The 15,957-nt window shown below is 48.2% G+C and overlaps 1 protein-coding gene across 1 annotated transcript in view; it reads right to left on the bottom strand.

Moving 5' to 3' along the window:
- Positions 1 to 15,957, bottom strand: part of LOC134929621 (uncharacterized) — a 138,800-nt gene that overhangs the window by 25,187 nt on the left and 97,656 nt on the right. Inside the window, exons 5-6 of the mRNA XM_063925206.1 lie at positions 14,761 to 15,268; positions 5,559 to 6,222 (exon numbers count right to left, since the gene is read on the bottom strand). Of these exons, the coding sequence (XP_063781276.1) occupies positions 5,559 to 6,222; positions 14,761 to 15,268 (1,172 nt within the window). The remainder of the gene's footprint in view (positions 1 to 5,558; positions 6,223 to 14,760; positions 15,269 to 15,957) is intronic.

Raw genomic sequence — 15,957 nt, 5'->3', positions numbered from 1 at the left:
CAAAGGAAGGGAGAGATCCCTGTAGCAGAGTGAGCCGCGTTGTTACAGGCAAACTCCGCCATGGACAGATGAGCAACCCAGTCAGTATGACACTTGGAGACATAACACCTGAGGAACTGCTCCAAGGACTGGTTCACCCTCTCAGTCTGCCCATTAGACTGTGGATGGTAGCCTGACGACAAGCTCACAGAAATCTGGAGATCAGAACAAAATGCCCTCCAGAATTTGGCCACAAACTGGGATCCACGGTCAGAGACCACATCAAGTGGCAACCCGTGGAGGCGCACAACATGCTGCATAAATAACTCAGACAGGCGTCTGGCCGATGGCAACCCAAGCAGTGGAACGAAATGCGCCATCTTCGAAAACCTGTCAACGACAACCCAAATGGCTGTCATCCCCGAGGATTTGGGCAAGTCCACCACAAAATCCATGGAAATGTGGGTCCATGGCTTAGACGGAATAGAGAGTGGATGTAATGGGCCGACAGGAACCCCTCTAGGAGTTTTATTTCGGGCACAAACGTCACATGCCCGAACCCACTGATCCACATCCCTAGCCACCGAGGGCCACCACACTGCTCTAGACAGCAACTCCCGAGTTCTGGCAATACCCGGAAGCCCTGCCGACCTCTTGGCATGGAATTCCAGGAACACTCGCTGTCTTAAACTAGGAGGCACAAACAAAAGACCAACCGGAAGGTCTGGAGGAGCCTGCTCCTGTGCTCTAAGGACTAATGACAAGAGGTCCTGGGTAATGCCCACTTTAATACATGATGGGGACACAATGGGCAATGGCTCCTCGGTGGTCTCTTGAACTGGAGCAAAACTCCGCGAGAGCGCATCAGCCTTGATGTTTTTTGACCCAGGGCGATATGTTATCAAAAAATTAAAGCGAGCAAAAAACAAAGCCCATCGTGCCTGCCTGGCATTGAGCCGCTTCGCTGACTCTAAATATGCCAGATTCTTATGGTCGGTGAGAATTGAGACCACAAACTTAGCCCCCTCAAGCCAGTGTCTCCACTCCCCGAGTGCATCCTTTATAGCCAACAATTCCCGGTTACCCACATCATAATTCATCTCGGCAGACGAAAATTTACGGGAAAAGTAAGCACAGGGATGAAGGCGATTATCAGACACCCCCATCTGAGAGAGCACTGCCCCAATACCTATCTCAGAGGCATCCACTTCTACCACAAAAGGACGCTCTGGATCTGGGTGTCGCAGCACCTTGGCCGAGACAAATGCCCTTTTGAGACGGGCAAAGGCCGCTTTGGCCTCACAAGACCAGTGAGCAACATCCGCCCCTTTCTTAGTGAGTGCCACTAAGGGGGCCACTATAGACGAAAATCCAGCGATAAACCGTCTATAAAAATTCGCAAAGCCCAGAAAACGCTGAAGCGCCTTCAAACTAGTGGGCTGCACCCAATCCAGGACTGCCTGTACCTTAGAACCCTCCATTTGGAAACCTTCTGAGGAGATAATATACCCTAGAAATGCGATTTGCTGGACTTCAAACTCGCACTTCTCCAGCTTCGCCCCAAGCTGGTGGTCTCTGAGTTTCTGGAGGACTAAGCGTACATGCTTCCGATGTTCCTCCAGGGAATGAGAGAAGATTAGGATGTCATCTAGATAAACAACTAAGAATCTATCCAAATATTCCCTGAGCACATCGTTCATGAATTCCTGGAAGACTGCCGGGGCATTAGAGAGCCCAAAAGGCATCACCAAATATTCATAATGCCCTGAGTGGGTATTAAAGGCAGTCTTCCATTCATCCCCCTCTCTTATTCGGATTAGATTGTAAGCACCGCGTAGGTCAATCTTAGAAAAAATGGTGGCAGTACGAAGCTGGTCAAACAAAACCGAAATGAGAGGCAGTGGGTACGAGTTTTTAATCGTGATACGGTTCAATTCCCTGAAGTCGATGCAGGGTCGCAACGAACCGTCCTTTTTAACCACGAAAAAGAACCCCGACCCAACTGGGGACTGTGAGGGTCTGATAAATCCCTTAGCCAAGTTCTCCTGAATGTACTCTGCCATAGCCTGAGTCTCAGGACGTGACAGGGAGTACAACCTGCTCTTGGGAAGCTTAGCATCCGGCAACAAATCAATGGCACAGTCATAGGGGCGATGGGGAGGTAGTACCTCCGCAACTTTTTTGGAGAACACATCCGCAAAATCTGCATAACATCCTGGCAATCCTGGCAAACTTAGCTGCGAGAGCCTGATTGGAAGGCTCAAGCAACTCCTGAAACAATCACTACCCCAACTAAGAATCTCCCCAGAGACCCAGTCAAATTGAGGGTTATGGGCCCTTAACCAGGGTAACCCCAAAACCAATGGGGCAAAAGAACAGACAGTCACATAAAAAGACAATTTTTCAGAGTGTGTGGCTCCAATAAACAAAGGAATTTGGCTGGTGCAGGAGGTAATTTTACCCTGGGACAATGGTTCCCCGTTTAACCCACAGATCTCAATCTCTGATGCCAAAAGTACTGAGGGAACAGAGTGTTCCAGGGCGAATTGACGGTCCATGAAAACCCCATCGGCCCCACTGTCAACAAAGGCCTCAGTCTTGACAGTTTGACCGAGGATCTCCAAAGTCACCGGAATGAGAAAAGTCTTTTTGGGAAATTCTGACTTCTGGCCTGACAGGATATTTCCCATCACCCTCAGGCCCTGAAGTTTTCCGGTTTTTCTGGGCATGATACTACAACATGACCTTTATTCCCACAGTACAAACACAAACCCTGCTGTCTCCTCCGTGTCTTCTCACGCGAGGAGAGGCGGGTAGCCCCAATCTGCATAGGCTCCTCGGAATATTCCTCAGAGTCTGAGGTTCCCTTGGGAAAAAAGGAAACTGCGGTCTCCCTTTCAAGCCTACGCTCTCTCAGCCGTCTATCCACCTGGATGGATAACTGCATGAGCTGATCTAAGCTATCAGGCGAGGGATATTGTACCAGTTGGTCCTTTATCTGGTCAGAAAGGCCCCTTCGGTACTGGTTTCTCAGGGATGGGTCATTCCACTGGGTATCATGAGCCAACCTCCGAAACTCCGTACTATAAACCTCAGCTGGCCGTCGCCCTTGCTTAAGAACTGTAATCTGAGCCTCGGCTGAAGCCATCTTGTCAGGGTCATCATACAAAATGCCCAGTGCCGTAAAAAAAGCATCAACACTTTTAAGCGACGGACAGTCAGACTGTAACCCATATGCCCAGACCTGTGGGTCTCCTTGTAGCAAGGAAATCACCATGCACACCCGCTGAATCTCCGACCCAGAAGACTGGGGCCTAAGCCTGAAATATAGCTTACAGCTCTCCTTGAAACAAAAGAACTGCGAGCGATCTCCAGAAAAACGATCCGGGAGATTTACTTTCGGCTCCTTAACCCCTGAACTTGCCGCTGCTGCTGCTGCTGCGGGAGCTCCGCTAGCGGCCTGCGGGGTGTTCATTTTAATGGACATCTCCTTAAATTGTCGAGTCAGGACCTGCACCTGATCGACCACCTGTTGCAAAGTATTTTGAGGGGTATGCTCCATATTCCCACAAAATTTCAACAGGAGTAGGGCTGCTGAATATGGGCCCTCATTCCGAGTTGATCGGTCGCAAGGCGAATTTAGCAGAGTTACACACGCTAAGCCGCCGCCTACTGGGAGTGAATCTTAGCTTCTTAAAATTGCGACCGATGTATTCGCAATATTGCGATTACTAACTACTTAGCAGTTTCAGAGTAGCTCCAGACTTACTCTGCCTGTGCGATCAGTTCAGTGCTTGTCGTTCCTGGTTGACGTCACAAACACACCCAGCGTTCGCCCAGGCACTCCCACCGTTTCTCCGGCCACTCCTGCGTTTTTTCCGGAAACGGTAGCGTTTTCAGCCACACGCCCCTGAAACGCCGTGTTTCCGCCCAGTAACACCCATTTCCTGTCAATCACATTACGATCGCCGGAGCGAAGAAAAAGCCGTGAGTAAAAATACTTTCTTCATAGTAAAGTTACTTGGCGCAGTCGCAGTGCGAACATTGCGCATGCGTACTAAGCGGATTTTCACTGCGATGCGATGAAAAATACCGAGCGAACAACTCGGAATGAGGGCCATGTTACGCACACCAGTGCTAACAGGAGTATACCGGTGTATGAACAGAGAGGGAAGCAAAGCAAACGAACTCACAGACAGTATAACATAACATACACAGGAGGTGATGGAATAACTAATAAACACAAAGTGAACGGGGAAGCCCAAAGGCTCAGGAATTGGGTGTCTCCCTAGTGTCAGGAATGCTCAGATGGAATAGAGCGGACAATGAAGCGATGTGTAGTGATTTCACATGTGGAGCACCTGAAATTATGTTGCTAAGAGCAACAGAAAAAACCCCAAAGGGTTACCAATGGGTGTGGGAATAAACTCCTTGGTCAGAGATAGAAATATAGACACAAGGAGAGTATCCACAATCCTAACCCCCACTTGCAGGGCACAGGTTCAGCTTACTGCCACTAAACTGACACCTGGACGCCCTGCACAGTGAGGGAAGATTAAGCAAGCAGGTCTGAGAGTACAGCCGCAAACCTGCTGGGTTCACAGAATAGCAAAAGAACCCCAGCAGGTCAAACAACTGACTCCAGTCTTACTGCTAGGTCCGGATTGGCAGAATGAAGTACCGAATCCCAAGGCCTATTCGCAGTAAGCAACAAGTAAATACAAAATCACACAGTACTAGCTAACTCTCTGGAACTGACTAACAAACAAAGATTCAGCAGCATTTGCCTAGCCTGAGAGGATGGTTTATATAGCAGGTGCTGTCCACGCCCCACTCAGACCTCACAGACTGTGAGCACAAAACCAGCGCCGGATTCCCTGCCGTGCACAGAGCCTGTAACCACTACACAGTAAAAACCCGGACCGGAGTATCAGCTGCGCTCAGGTTACTTCGCTAACACTTGCCTCCCGGTTGCCATGGCGACGTGGCAGCACAGAGCAGGAGATCCTAACACCCCCTACCTAACTTGAAGGCAGACGAGTTTAAACCATTTATAGTTAAATGTGCCTGGGGTAGTGCATATAACATTCTAAATAGACAGATGAATTCCTCACCAAATTGCTGAACATGAAAGATACGGAGTAAATGAGACCAGGAGACGCGGTCAAACGCCTTATCGGCATCACAACTTACAATAAGAGCGTTTGGGCAGGCAGATTGTTGTGCACTATACATTGCTGCAACTAGCGTACGAATATTATGAACTGAAGTTCTACCCTTGACAAACCCTGTTTGAGCAGGATGTAGGACCCTATTCAATATAGGCTGAAGTCTTCTTGAAATTAGTTTTGTAAAAAGCTTCAAATCCTGATTCATTAATGAAATAGGTCTATAAGACTGAGTATATCGGGGATCTTTTCCCGGTTTTGGAAACAGCACAATTCTGGATTCGCTGAATCCAATGGGATGAGGTTTACCCTCCAACAATGCATTAAAAAGAGATAATAAATGGGGTGATATATGGGGGGCCAGGATTCGATAATACTCCGCTCCAAATCCGTCAGGGCCAGGAGACTTGCCGGTTTGCAGTGATTTGATCAGAGAAAGTAATTCCGGTTCCGTGACCGGTTCCATTAAGGATTTTCTTTCCTCTTCTGTTAAAACAGGCAGTTTTGCCCTCTCAAGGAATTGCATTCCAAGATTCGGATGATCCAAGGGGGCTTCATAGAGAGTGTTATAATATTGTAAGAAGGCCTCAGAAATTGAGGGAGTATCAAAGATGGTTGCAGACGAAGCAGTGAATATTTGAGGGATACGAGAAGGAGCGGAGTACGACCGAACCAGATTCACCAATAGTCTCCCGGATTTATTTCCCCCTCGAAAAAATCTATTCTGTTGTAAATCATATGAAAATCTCGCCCGCTCAGTATACAATGAGTCGTACAGCTGTTTAGCAGCAAGATATGCCTGCCGGTTGTCGGGTGAATCCTGCAATAAGAGTGCGTCATAAGTCCTGGTCAGATTACTAGCAAGGTCCTGTAATTGGATAGCGAGCAGCTTACGTCTCCTGGAAACATATTCCATAATATGGCCTCGAATCACCGGTTTCGAAGCTGACCAAAACAGATTGATATCCTCCACATGTGTAATATTGTCTGCTACATAATTACGAAACGTTTGTTCTAGATGTGTGCAAAAATCAGAGGATTTCATAAGATAGGATGGAAATCTCCAATTATATGACTGAGAGACAGGGGAGTGTAAATTAAGGGTAAACCAAACCGGGGCATGGTCAGACAATGATATGGGTTCTATTTTAGTTTCGGCCAAGCGTTGTAATAGGGTGTCGGTAATCAACCAATAGTCAAGGCGAGAAGAGGAATGATGTGGATGGGAGTAAAATGTGTACTCTGGGGAGTCAGGGTGTTGGCATCTCCAGGGGTTGCCGAGCTGCAGTGAATCAGTCAATAAAGATAGGGACTGGGGTGGTGTAGATATATGGGATCTAGCAGAAGTGGATCTATCCAAACCCGGATGTCACAACTGAGGGCCTGAGCTGACGGGAGGCAGCCTCAGTTGTAGGGGCTGAGATGTACCGGAACCTGGGAGGTTGTATCAGACCCTTGGACATGTAAGTAACATGAATAATAACTGCCCGAAGGCGTGACCACGACAACTTGGATAAAAGTCAATGATGTTTATTATGACAACTCCGCAACACAGCAGCAGTAAAAGAAAACATAAAAGTCAGCAAAGAATAAATACAGTTCCTGGGTACTACAGGGTGGCAGGAGCCACAGGGCACTGGTAGTGTGAGATAGTTCTTATAATCTTCTAGATGGAAAGTCCTTACCAGGCCCGACTGGAGCAATGGAGATAACCCAGGATTGTACCAGCTGGTGTTCCAGGAAAAGCTGGGTTGCTGAAGATAAAACGGCTGCTGTGGATACTGGCTGGAACCAGACTGTTGTTAGCACGGAGTGGATACTGGCTGGAACCAGTTAAATAATAAATGAAGCTTGAGAGCGATGCAATATGAATGAAATGTAGAACTTGAGAGCGGAGAAATAATAATACCGGTGGAGAGTGGTAAAGTGTAGAAAGGACACCGGCCCTTTAAGAGAAGCTGTACTCTGCTGGAAGCTGGGCTGGAAGCAGGTGATGTTGTAGCTGGAAACAGATGAATCCACAATGGATCAGAGAGTCAGGCTACACCGCAGGTGGAATGCTGGTGCGGGTCTCTATGGTGGAAGTCTTGAGACAGGAGCTGGAACCTGGAAGACAATCACAGGAGAGAGACAAACAGGAACTAGGTTTAACAACCAAAGCACTGACGCCTTCCTTGCTCAGGCACAGTGTATTTATACCTGCAGCAAGGAAGGGATTGGCTAGGCAATTATGCAGATTATCAATACTGAGAACAGATTGGTGGAAATGATCAGCTGACAGAATCCAAGATGGCTGCGCCCATGCAGACACTTGGAGGGAAGTTTGGATTGTAATCCATGTGGTAATGAAAACAGTAATGGCGGCGCCGGCCACCGGAGACAGGAGGCGCCAAGCTGACAGGTGCACATCCAACCACGCGGACACAGCGGAGGCCGCTGCTGACGTAATCGCCACTCAGACACTCTGCATGCAGAAGCTCAGGGACGGCGGCGGAGGCCGCGGGAGACGCCATGCCAGGTGTAATATGGCGTTTACTGTGACAGCGTCCCAGAGTGACAGGAGAGGATACAGGAATGTACACATCAGAATAACGGATGGGATCCGGTCCTGGAGCGCTGAGCCAGCCTTAGGAGGCATCTGATGGGTAAGAAATGGCGTCCAGATACCCGGATCGTGACAGCACCCCCCCCCCCCCTTTAGGAGTGGCCCCAGGACACTTCTTTGGCTTTTGAGGAAACTTGGAATGGAATCTCCGGACCAAGGCAGGAGCATGGACATCGGAAGCATTGGTCCATGAACGTTTCTCAGGGCCATAACCCTTCCAGTCAATAAGATATTGTAGTTGACCGTAACGGTGACGTGAGTCCAGGATCTTCGCTACTTCATACTCAACGCCTCGTTGAGTTCCGGAGTTGGAGGAAGTGAGGAATGAAACCGATTCAAGATCAGCGGTTTCAACAGGGAAACATGGAATGTCCTGGGTATTTTTAAGAAGGGAGGCAACTGAAGTCTGTAAGCAACAGGATTGATGACTTGTTCAATCTTGAAAGGACCGATATAGCGAGGTGCAAACTTCATACTGGGAACTCTTAATCTCAAATTCTTCGTGGATAACCATACCCGATCACCCACCTTGAGAGCAGGAACTGCTCGACGCTTCTTATCCGCAAACTTCTTGTACCTGAACGATGCCTTGAGCAGAGCTGATCGTACGCTCTTCCAGATATTGGCAAACTGATGCAAGGTGATATCCACTGCGGGAACAGAAGTTGCTGGAAGCGGTTCGAACTCAGGGACTTTAGGGTGGAATCCAAAGTTAGTGAAGAATGGTGTTGAAGCAGATGAAGAATGATACTGGTTGTTATGACAGAACTCGGCCCAGGGAAGTAATTGAACCCAGTCATCTTGAGAGGAGGACACATAGATGCGGAGGAAGGCCTCCAAGTCCTGATTCACCCTCTCGGTTTGACCATTGGTCTGAGGATGGTAAGCCGTGGAAAACTTTAGCTTGACTTGGAGGGCTTGACATAAACTTCGCCAGAATTTGGCTGTGAATTGAACTCCTCGATCTGAGATAATTTCTTCAGGAAGACCGTGGAGTCGGAAGATCTCTTGTATGAATACTTGAGCCAACTTGGAAGCTGACGGAAGACCGGTGAGAGGAATGAAGTGTGCCATCTTGGTGAACCGGTCAACTACCACCCAAATGGTATTGAACTTGTTGCACATGGGTAAATCTGTAATAAAATCCATCGACAAATGGGTCCAAGGTCGACGGGGAACAGATAGTGGAACCAGTTGCCCTGCAGGCGACTGGCGGGATACCTTATGTTGAGCACACTTTGGACAAGATGCAATAAACTCCAAGACGTCCTTTTTCAGAGTTGGCCACCAATAGGACCTAGAGATAAACTCCAGGGGTTTTTGGATACCTGTATGTCCGGCAAAACGGGAAGCATGGGCCCAATGCATGAGCTTCTTCCTTAGCATCGGTTTCACAAAACTTTTCCCTGATGGGGGCGTAGAGTCCATCCCTACCGTGGAGAATGCCAACGGATTTATAATAGGATGCTTGTCTGAAGACTCTGACTCATTTTCTTGCTCCCATGAGCGGGAAAGGGCATCGGCCTTGCGATTCTGAGAGCCCGGACAGAACTGGAGTTTAAAGTCGAACCTGGAAAAGAAAAGTGCCCATCTGGCCTGACGAGGGTTGAGACATTGTGCGCCTTTCAGATATAAAAGGTTCTTGTGGTCTGTAAGTATGGTGATTGAATGAGAAGCTCCCTCCAACAGATGCCTCCACTCTTTTAGAGCGAGCTTGATGGCTAGCAACTCCTGGTCGCCAATGGCATAGTTGCGCTCAGCTGGGGAGAACTTCCGGGAGAAGAAACTGCAAGGGTGTAAATGGCCATCTTTAGCCCTCTGAGATAACACCGCTCCTACTCCAACGGAGGAGGCATCCACCTCTAAGATGAAAGGAGAGTCGATGTCAGGCTGTTTCAGAACAGGCGCAGAGATGAACCTTTGTTTTAAAAGATGAAATGCTTGCATGGCTTCTTCAGACCACTTGGACGGGTTAGCACCCTTCTTAGTGAAAGCAGTAATAGGCGCCACAATGGTGGAAAAGTCTCGTATAAACTTTCGGTAATAGTTGGCGAACCCCAAGAACCTCTGGACCCCTTTGAGGGTTAAGGGTATCGGCCAATTTTGGATTGCTTGTAGTTTCTCAGGATCCATCTCTAGTCCGGAACCGGACACAATGTACCCTAGAAACGGAATGGACTTGACTTCAAAGACGCATTTCTCTAATTTGCAATAGAGATGATTGACACGGAGACGGGACAGAACCTCTTTAACCCAAAAACGATGTTCCTCTAAATCGTTGGCAAAAATGAGGATATCGTCTAGATAGACCACGACATGACGGTATAGAATGTCTCTGAGGTCTCATTGACGAAATGCTGGAAGACAGCTGGAGCATTGCTCAATCCGAAGGGCATGACGAGGTACTCATAATGTCCGTCACGGGTGTTAAAGGCGGTCTTCCACTCGTCACCCTCACGGATCCGGATGAGATTGTATGCACCTCTCAAGTCCAGCTTTGTAAAGATGGTAGCTCCGCTAACTCTGTCAAAGAGCTCAGTAATCAGGGGTAAAGGATAACGGTTCTTGATGGTAATGTCGTTCAAACCTCTGTAGTCGATGCACGGCCGCAGACCACCATCTTTATTTTTTACAAAAAAGAAGCCTGCGCCGGCTGGGGAAGAAGAAGGTCGAATGAACCCCTTTGCTAGGTTCTCTTTAATGTATTCCTCCATAGAATGCGTCTCAGGCAGAGACAACGGATAAGTTCGGCCTCGAGGTGGAACCTTCCCTGGAACGAGATCAATCGGGCAGTCCCATTCTCTATGAGGAGGAAGGATATCAGCAGAAGCTTTACTGAACACATCCGTGAAATCTTGATATGGAGGAGGTGGAACATCAGACGACCTGGGGGAGGAAGAACAGACAGGCAATACTTTAAACAAACATGTCTCAGCACAGGAGGAACCCCATGCCAGGATTTGCGTAGTCGTCCAATCAATTGTAGGATTGTGAAGACGGAGCCATGGAAGGCCCAGGACCACAGGATGTGTGGCTCTTGGAATCACTAAAAAAGAAATAAGTTCGGAATGAAGAACTCCCACTCTCAGACGAACTGGTAGAGTCCTTAAAGAAATAACTGCATCAAAAATTTTGCTGCCATCCACGGCAGTTAAAGAAATGGACGAAGGAAGTCTCTCGGTGGGTAGGGACCACCGTTTAACATAGGCTTCGGTAATAAAGTTCCCAGCTGCTCCGGAATCAAGGAGGGCAATGACGTTCCGATAACGTTGAGCAACTTGAAGCGAGACTGGGAGATTACAATCTTGAGGAGATGGAGAGGAGATCATTACTCCTAGCCGGCCCTCTCCTTGGCGAGCTAGGATTTGGAGTTTCCCGGACGTTTGGGACAGGCATTAATGGTGTGAGACGGAGCTGCACAATAAAGACAGAGAGACTCGGAGAGACGTCTTCGGCGCTCAGCAGGAGTTAAACGGGAACGGCCAATTTGCATGGGCTCATCTTTAGTTGGTGACAGTTGGCGAGGAGGAGGAGCAGAAGATTTTGGAGCAGATGATCTTCCACGCTCAGTTGCTCTCTCTCTGAAACGTAAATCAACTTTCGTGCAGAGTGAGATTAGCTCATCTAACTTAGAGGGTAAGTGTCTGGTAGCTAACTCATCTTTAATACGCTCAGATAAGCCATGCCAGAATGCAGCATACAGAGCCTCGTCGTTCCATGCCAGTTCGGATGCCAGGATCTGGAACTGTATCAGATATTGTCCTACAGTACGTGACCCCTGGCGTAAACGGAGAATCTCGGATGAAGCTGAGGTTACCCGGCCTGGCTCGTCGAAGATGCGCCTGAATGTTGACACGAAGGCAGTGTAGGAAGATAGCAGGGTGTCGGACCTCTCCCATAACGGTGATGCCCAATCAAGGGCTGAGCCACTGAGAAGAGAAATAATGTAGGCAATTTTTGTACGGTCACTGGGAAAATTGCCAGGTTGTAGCTCAAACTGAATCTCACACTGGTTGAGAAATCCCCTGCAGAATCTTGGAGATCCGTCAAATTTTGCTGGCGTTGGAAGATGAAGACGTGGAGCAGAAATGGGTAAGGTGGGTGGGGTTATAGCTGGAGTCACTGTGGTTGACGCACCAGACGCGCCTGATCCACGGAGAGTTGTCTGAATCCCATCCAGCCGAGTAGAGAAATCCTGGAGACAGCGGATGATGTGGCCCTGTGCAGCCTCCTGATGTTCTAGTCGGGCTGCCAGTTCTTGCATCGGCCTGGCCGCTTGATCCTGGTCTCCGGCTGGATTCATTAGGTCAGTGCTTACTGTCACAACTGAGGGCCTGAGCTGACGGGAGGCAGCCTCAGTTGTAGGGGCTGAGATGTACCGGAACCTGGGAGGTTGTATCAGACCCCTGGACATGTAAGTAACATGAATAATAACTGCCCGAAGGCGTGACCACGACAACTTGGATAAAAGTCAATGATGTTTATTATGACAACTCCGCAACACAGCAGCAGTAAAAGAAAACATAAAAGTCAGCAAAGAATAAATACAGTTCCTGGGTACTACAGGGTGGCAGGAGCCACAGGGCACTGGTAGTGTGAGATAGTTCTTATAATCTTCTAGATGGAAAGTCCTTACCAGACCCGACTGGAGCAATGGAGATAACCCAGGATTGTACCAGCTGGTGTTCCAGGAAAAGCTGGGTTGCTGAAGGTAAAACGGCTGCTGTGGATACTGGCTGGAACCAGACTGTTATTAGCACGGAGTGGATACTGGCTGGAACCAGTTAAATAATAAATGAAGCTTGAGAGCAATGCAATATGAATGAAATGTAGAACTTGAGAGCAGAGAAATAATAATACCGGTGGAGAGTGGTAAAGTGTAGAAAGGACACCGGCCCTTTAAGAGAAGCTGTACTCTGCTGGAAGCTGGGCTGGAAGCAGGTGATGTTGTAGCTGGAAACAGATGAATCCACAATGGATCAGAGAGTCAGGCTACACCGCAGGTGGAATGCTGGTGCGGGTCTCTATGGTGGAAGTCTTGAGACAGGAGCTGGAACCTGGAAGACAATCACAGGAGAGAGACAAACAGGAACTAGGTTTGACAACCAAAGCACTGACGCCTTCCTTGCTCAGGCACAGTGTATTTATACCTGCAGCAAGGAAGGGATTGGCTAGGCAATTATGCAGATTATCAATACTGAGAACAGATTGGTGGAAATGATCAGCTGACAGAATCCAAGATGGCTGCGCCCATGCAGACACTTGGAGGGAAGTTTGGTTTGTAATCCATGTGGTAATGAAAACAGTAATGGCGGCGCCGGCCACCGGAGACAGGAGGCGCCAAGCTGACAGGTGCACATCCAACCACGCAGACACAGCGGAGGCCGCGGCTGACGTAATCGCCACTCAGACACTCTGCATGCAGAAGCTCAGGGACGGCGGCGGAGGCCGCGGGAGACGCCATGCCAGGTGTAATATGGCGTTTACTGTGACAGCGTCCCAGAGTGACAGGAGAGGATACAGGAATGTACACATCAGAATAACGGATGGGATCCGGTCCTGGAGCGCTGAGCCAGCCTTAGGAGGCATCTGATGGGTAAGAAATGGCGTCCAGATACCCGGATCGTGACACCGGAGACTGGACAGTATTGAAGTCTCCGCCTAAAATAATCTCCCCCTCCGCCCATTCTTGTAACTTATTGTAAAGATTAGAAAAAAAGAGTGAACTGGGGCCATTAGGTGCGTATATAGTAGCTATGGTGTATAGAACTCCAAAAATAGTGATTTTTATAAATAAATACCTGCCTTCTGGGTCACTAAGACTATCATTTATTTGATACGTTAGACGTTTACTAAAAAGAATTAGTACACCCCTTCGTTTGGCTGAATAGGAGGCCGATTTAAATTCCCCTATCCAGGAATCTCTCACAACATTAGGGTCTGTATTTTGCCAATGGGTTTCCTGTAAGAGAGCTATGTCTGGCTTTAGACGTTTAAGATAGGAGAGAATTTTTCTCCTTTTGACCGGGGTGTTTAAACCCTCAATATTCCAAGTTACAAATTTAATATGGGACTGTACTCTAGTGGAGGTGGCAGCATTCAATGACATTTAACCTATACCTACTCTAGGCCAAGAATCCCATATAACCGTTAATAGTAAACCCGTCCAGCCCGTCCCAGCAAGCGGGTTTGCAAGCAAAATACCCGTACCAAAGCAGTATAAAGATAAACAGAATAATAGTGACAATGACATACAATATGTTTGAGCAACATCCAGATTGGCATCCCAACTCAAAATTATTTTAAGTATTATACCAACCAAAAAGTAAAGGTCCATGGAGCGGCCCACCAATAAGCTTAATAGATTCCAACCTAAAACATGAGTAAGCGGTGGATCGAGCCAGGAAACCGTTCAACAAACAAACATAACAATAACAGATAAGAGAAGGGAAAAGGGGGAGTGAGGTTTAGTTGGATAAGAGAAGGAAGAAAAGGAGTTAGAGAAAGTAAAGAGCACTTCAAGAAAAATTGAGAACAATAGGGTAAACGGTCACAGACAGACAAGATGTTTCGAGGAACGCAATAGGGTATAAGTGACACTGTACCAACATACAAAGAGAAAATCAAAAAACATATCATCCAGTGGTATATCCCACTTATAGAAGTAACTAAGAACCTGAATGGGGACTGTTCATTAAGATGGAAATACACAAGGCCATTGTATATCAGTCCTCTTCGTCCATCCCGGCAGAAGAGTGTGAGGATAGTGAATCAACAAAGTTCTTGGGCGTTTTTGGATTCTCAAAGAAGTAGGCCTTCCCCGCATGAGTGACTCTCAATTTAGCCGGATAGAGAAGCGCAAAACGGTGGCCCATCTCAAAAAGACTCTTGCAGACAGGCGAGAATTCTCTCCGTTTGGAAGCAACCATATAAGAAAAGTCCTGGAAAAGCAACAATTTAGCATCCTGGTATCAGGACACATTTTCTGTAGGCGTCTAGTATCATGACCTTGTCAGCGTAGTTGAGGACTCTCAAGATGACGGGCCGGGGCCTGTCTCTTGTGGATTGCCGTTCAGGGCCAATACGGTGTACACGTTCCACTACTATGGAGCCAGAATTTGAAATGCAACCCAGCTCCCTAGGCAGCCATTGAGAGACAAGCGTCATGAGGTCACGAGGTTTCACCAATTCCGGTAGGCCGATGAGGCGCACATTATTTCTCCTATTTCGGTTTTCAAGGTCCTCAAGCTTATCCTGAATAGATGCAACAAATTTTTCTTGGTCAGAAAGGGCCGTCTTAGCTGTCGTGAGATCATCTTCTAGGTCGGATATTCTCTGTTCTGCCTTGGTAAGACGCTGAGCATGTTGGTTCAATTGAGTGAGAGCAGAGTCAAGCGAGTCCTTTAGAGGAGCCAATTTTTGGTCTAATAACGCAGACAGGATATCCGTTATCTCATTCGTCATGCAGGATTTTGTAGAATCCATTGTGGACACGGACACAGGTTGGCCTTGGGGGCTAGAATGCAAACCCAATGGGGGTGATGGAGGGCTATCAACCGAAGAGTTGTCACGGCCTCTGCCTCTACCTGACTAGTTGCTACGAGTGCCCCGCAACGATTTGGCCGTATTTTTGTCCATCATCAGAACAGAGAGATATTCACAGCAGTGAGTGCGGCAATAGGCAGCTTAAGATATATAATAATATGGGTTGCAATATAATGTTCCTCCAGCAGAGGGAGTTCAGGGAATAAGATGAGATATTAGATGCAATGTGAATGAATATGGTTTTTCCAAGAAACAGTATGCAAAAGTTGGAGATATGATTAGGAGAGATTATGAGGGCTCAGGTCCCATTCAGCAGGTTCCAATCTGGCCAGGTAGGACAGCCAGCATGGATCACGGACCTGCCAGTGACAACAGCTGGCTGCCTGCAGCAGGGACCCTGCCTCAGCTTACCAGAGTCTCCAAGTTGGCCGCCAGGTGTAAGGGGAGATGTGAAGCAGCCTGTCTATCAGCTTCCTCCTGGCTGCCCAGCGGCTCAATGCAGCCTGGGAGGCAGTTGTCAGGTCAGTGGCCGCTCTCCAGGGGGCAGTGCAGGCGGGTATATCAGCCGCGGGCGAAGCGGGCTCTTCCGCTCCGCCGCCCTGGAAGTCCGCGGCGGACAGCGGCCGTACTCGAGGTCCCGGCCCGCGGAGGTGATGTAGG

The sequence above is a fragment of the Pseudophryne corroboree genome, chromosome 5 (genome assembly GCF_028390025.1).
Source record: "Pseudophryne corroboree isolate aPseCor3 chromosome 5, aPseCor3.hap2, whole genome shotgun sequence".
NCBI lineage: Eukaryota > Metazoa > Chordata > Amphibia > Anura > Myobatrachidae > Pseudophryne > Pseudophryne corroboree.
This window is presented reverse-complemented; position numbering and strand designations above follow the sequence as displayed.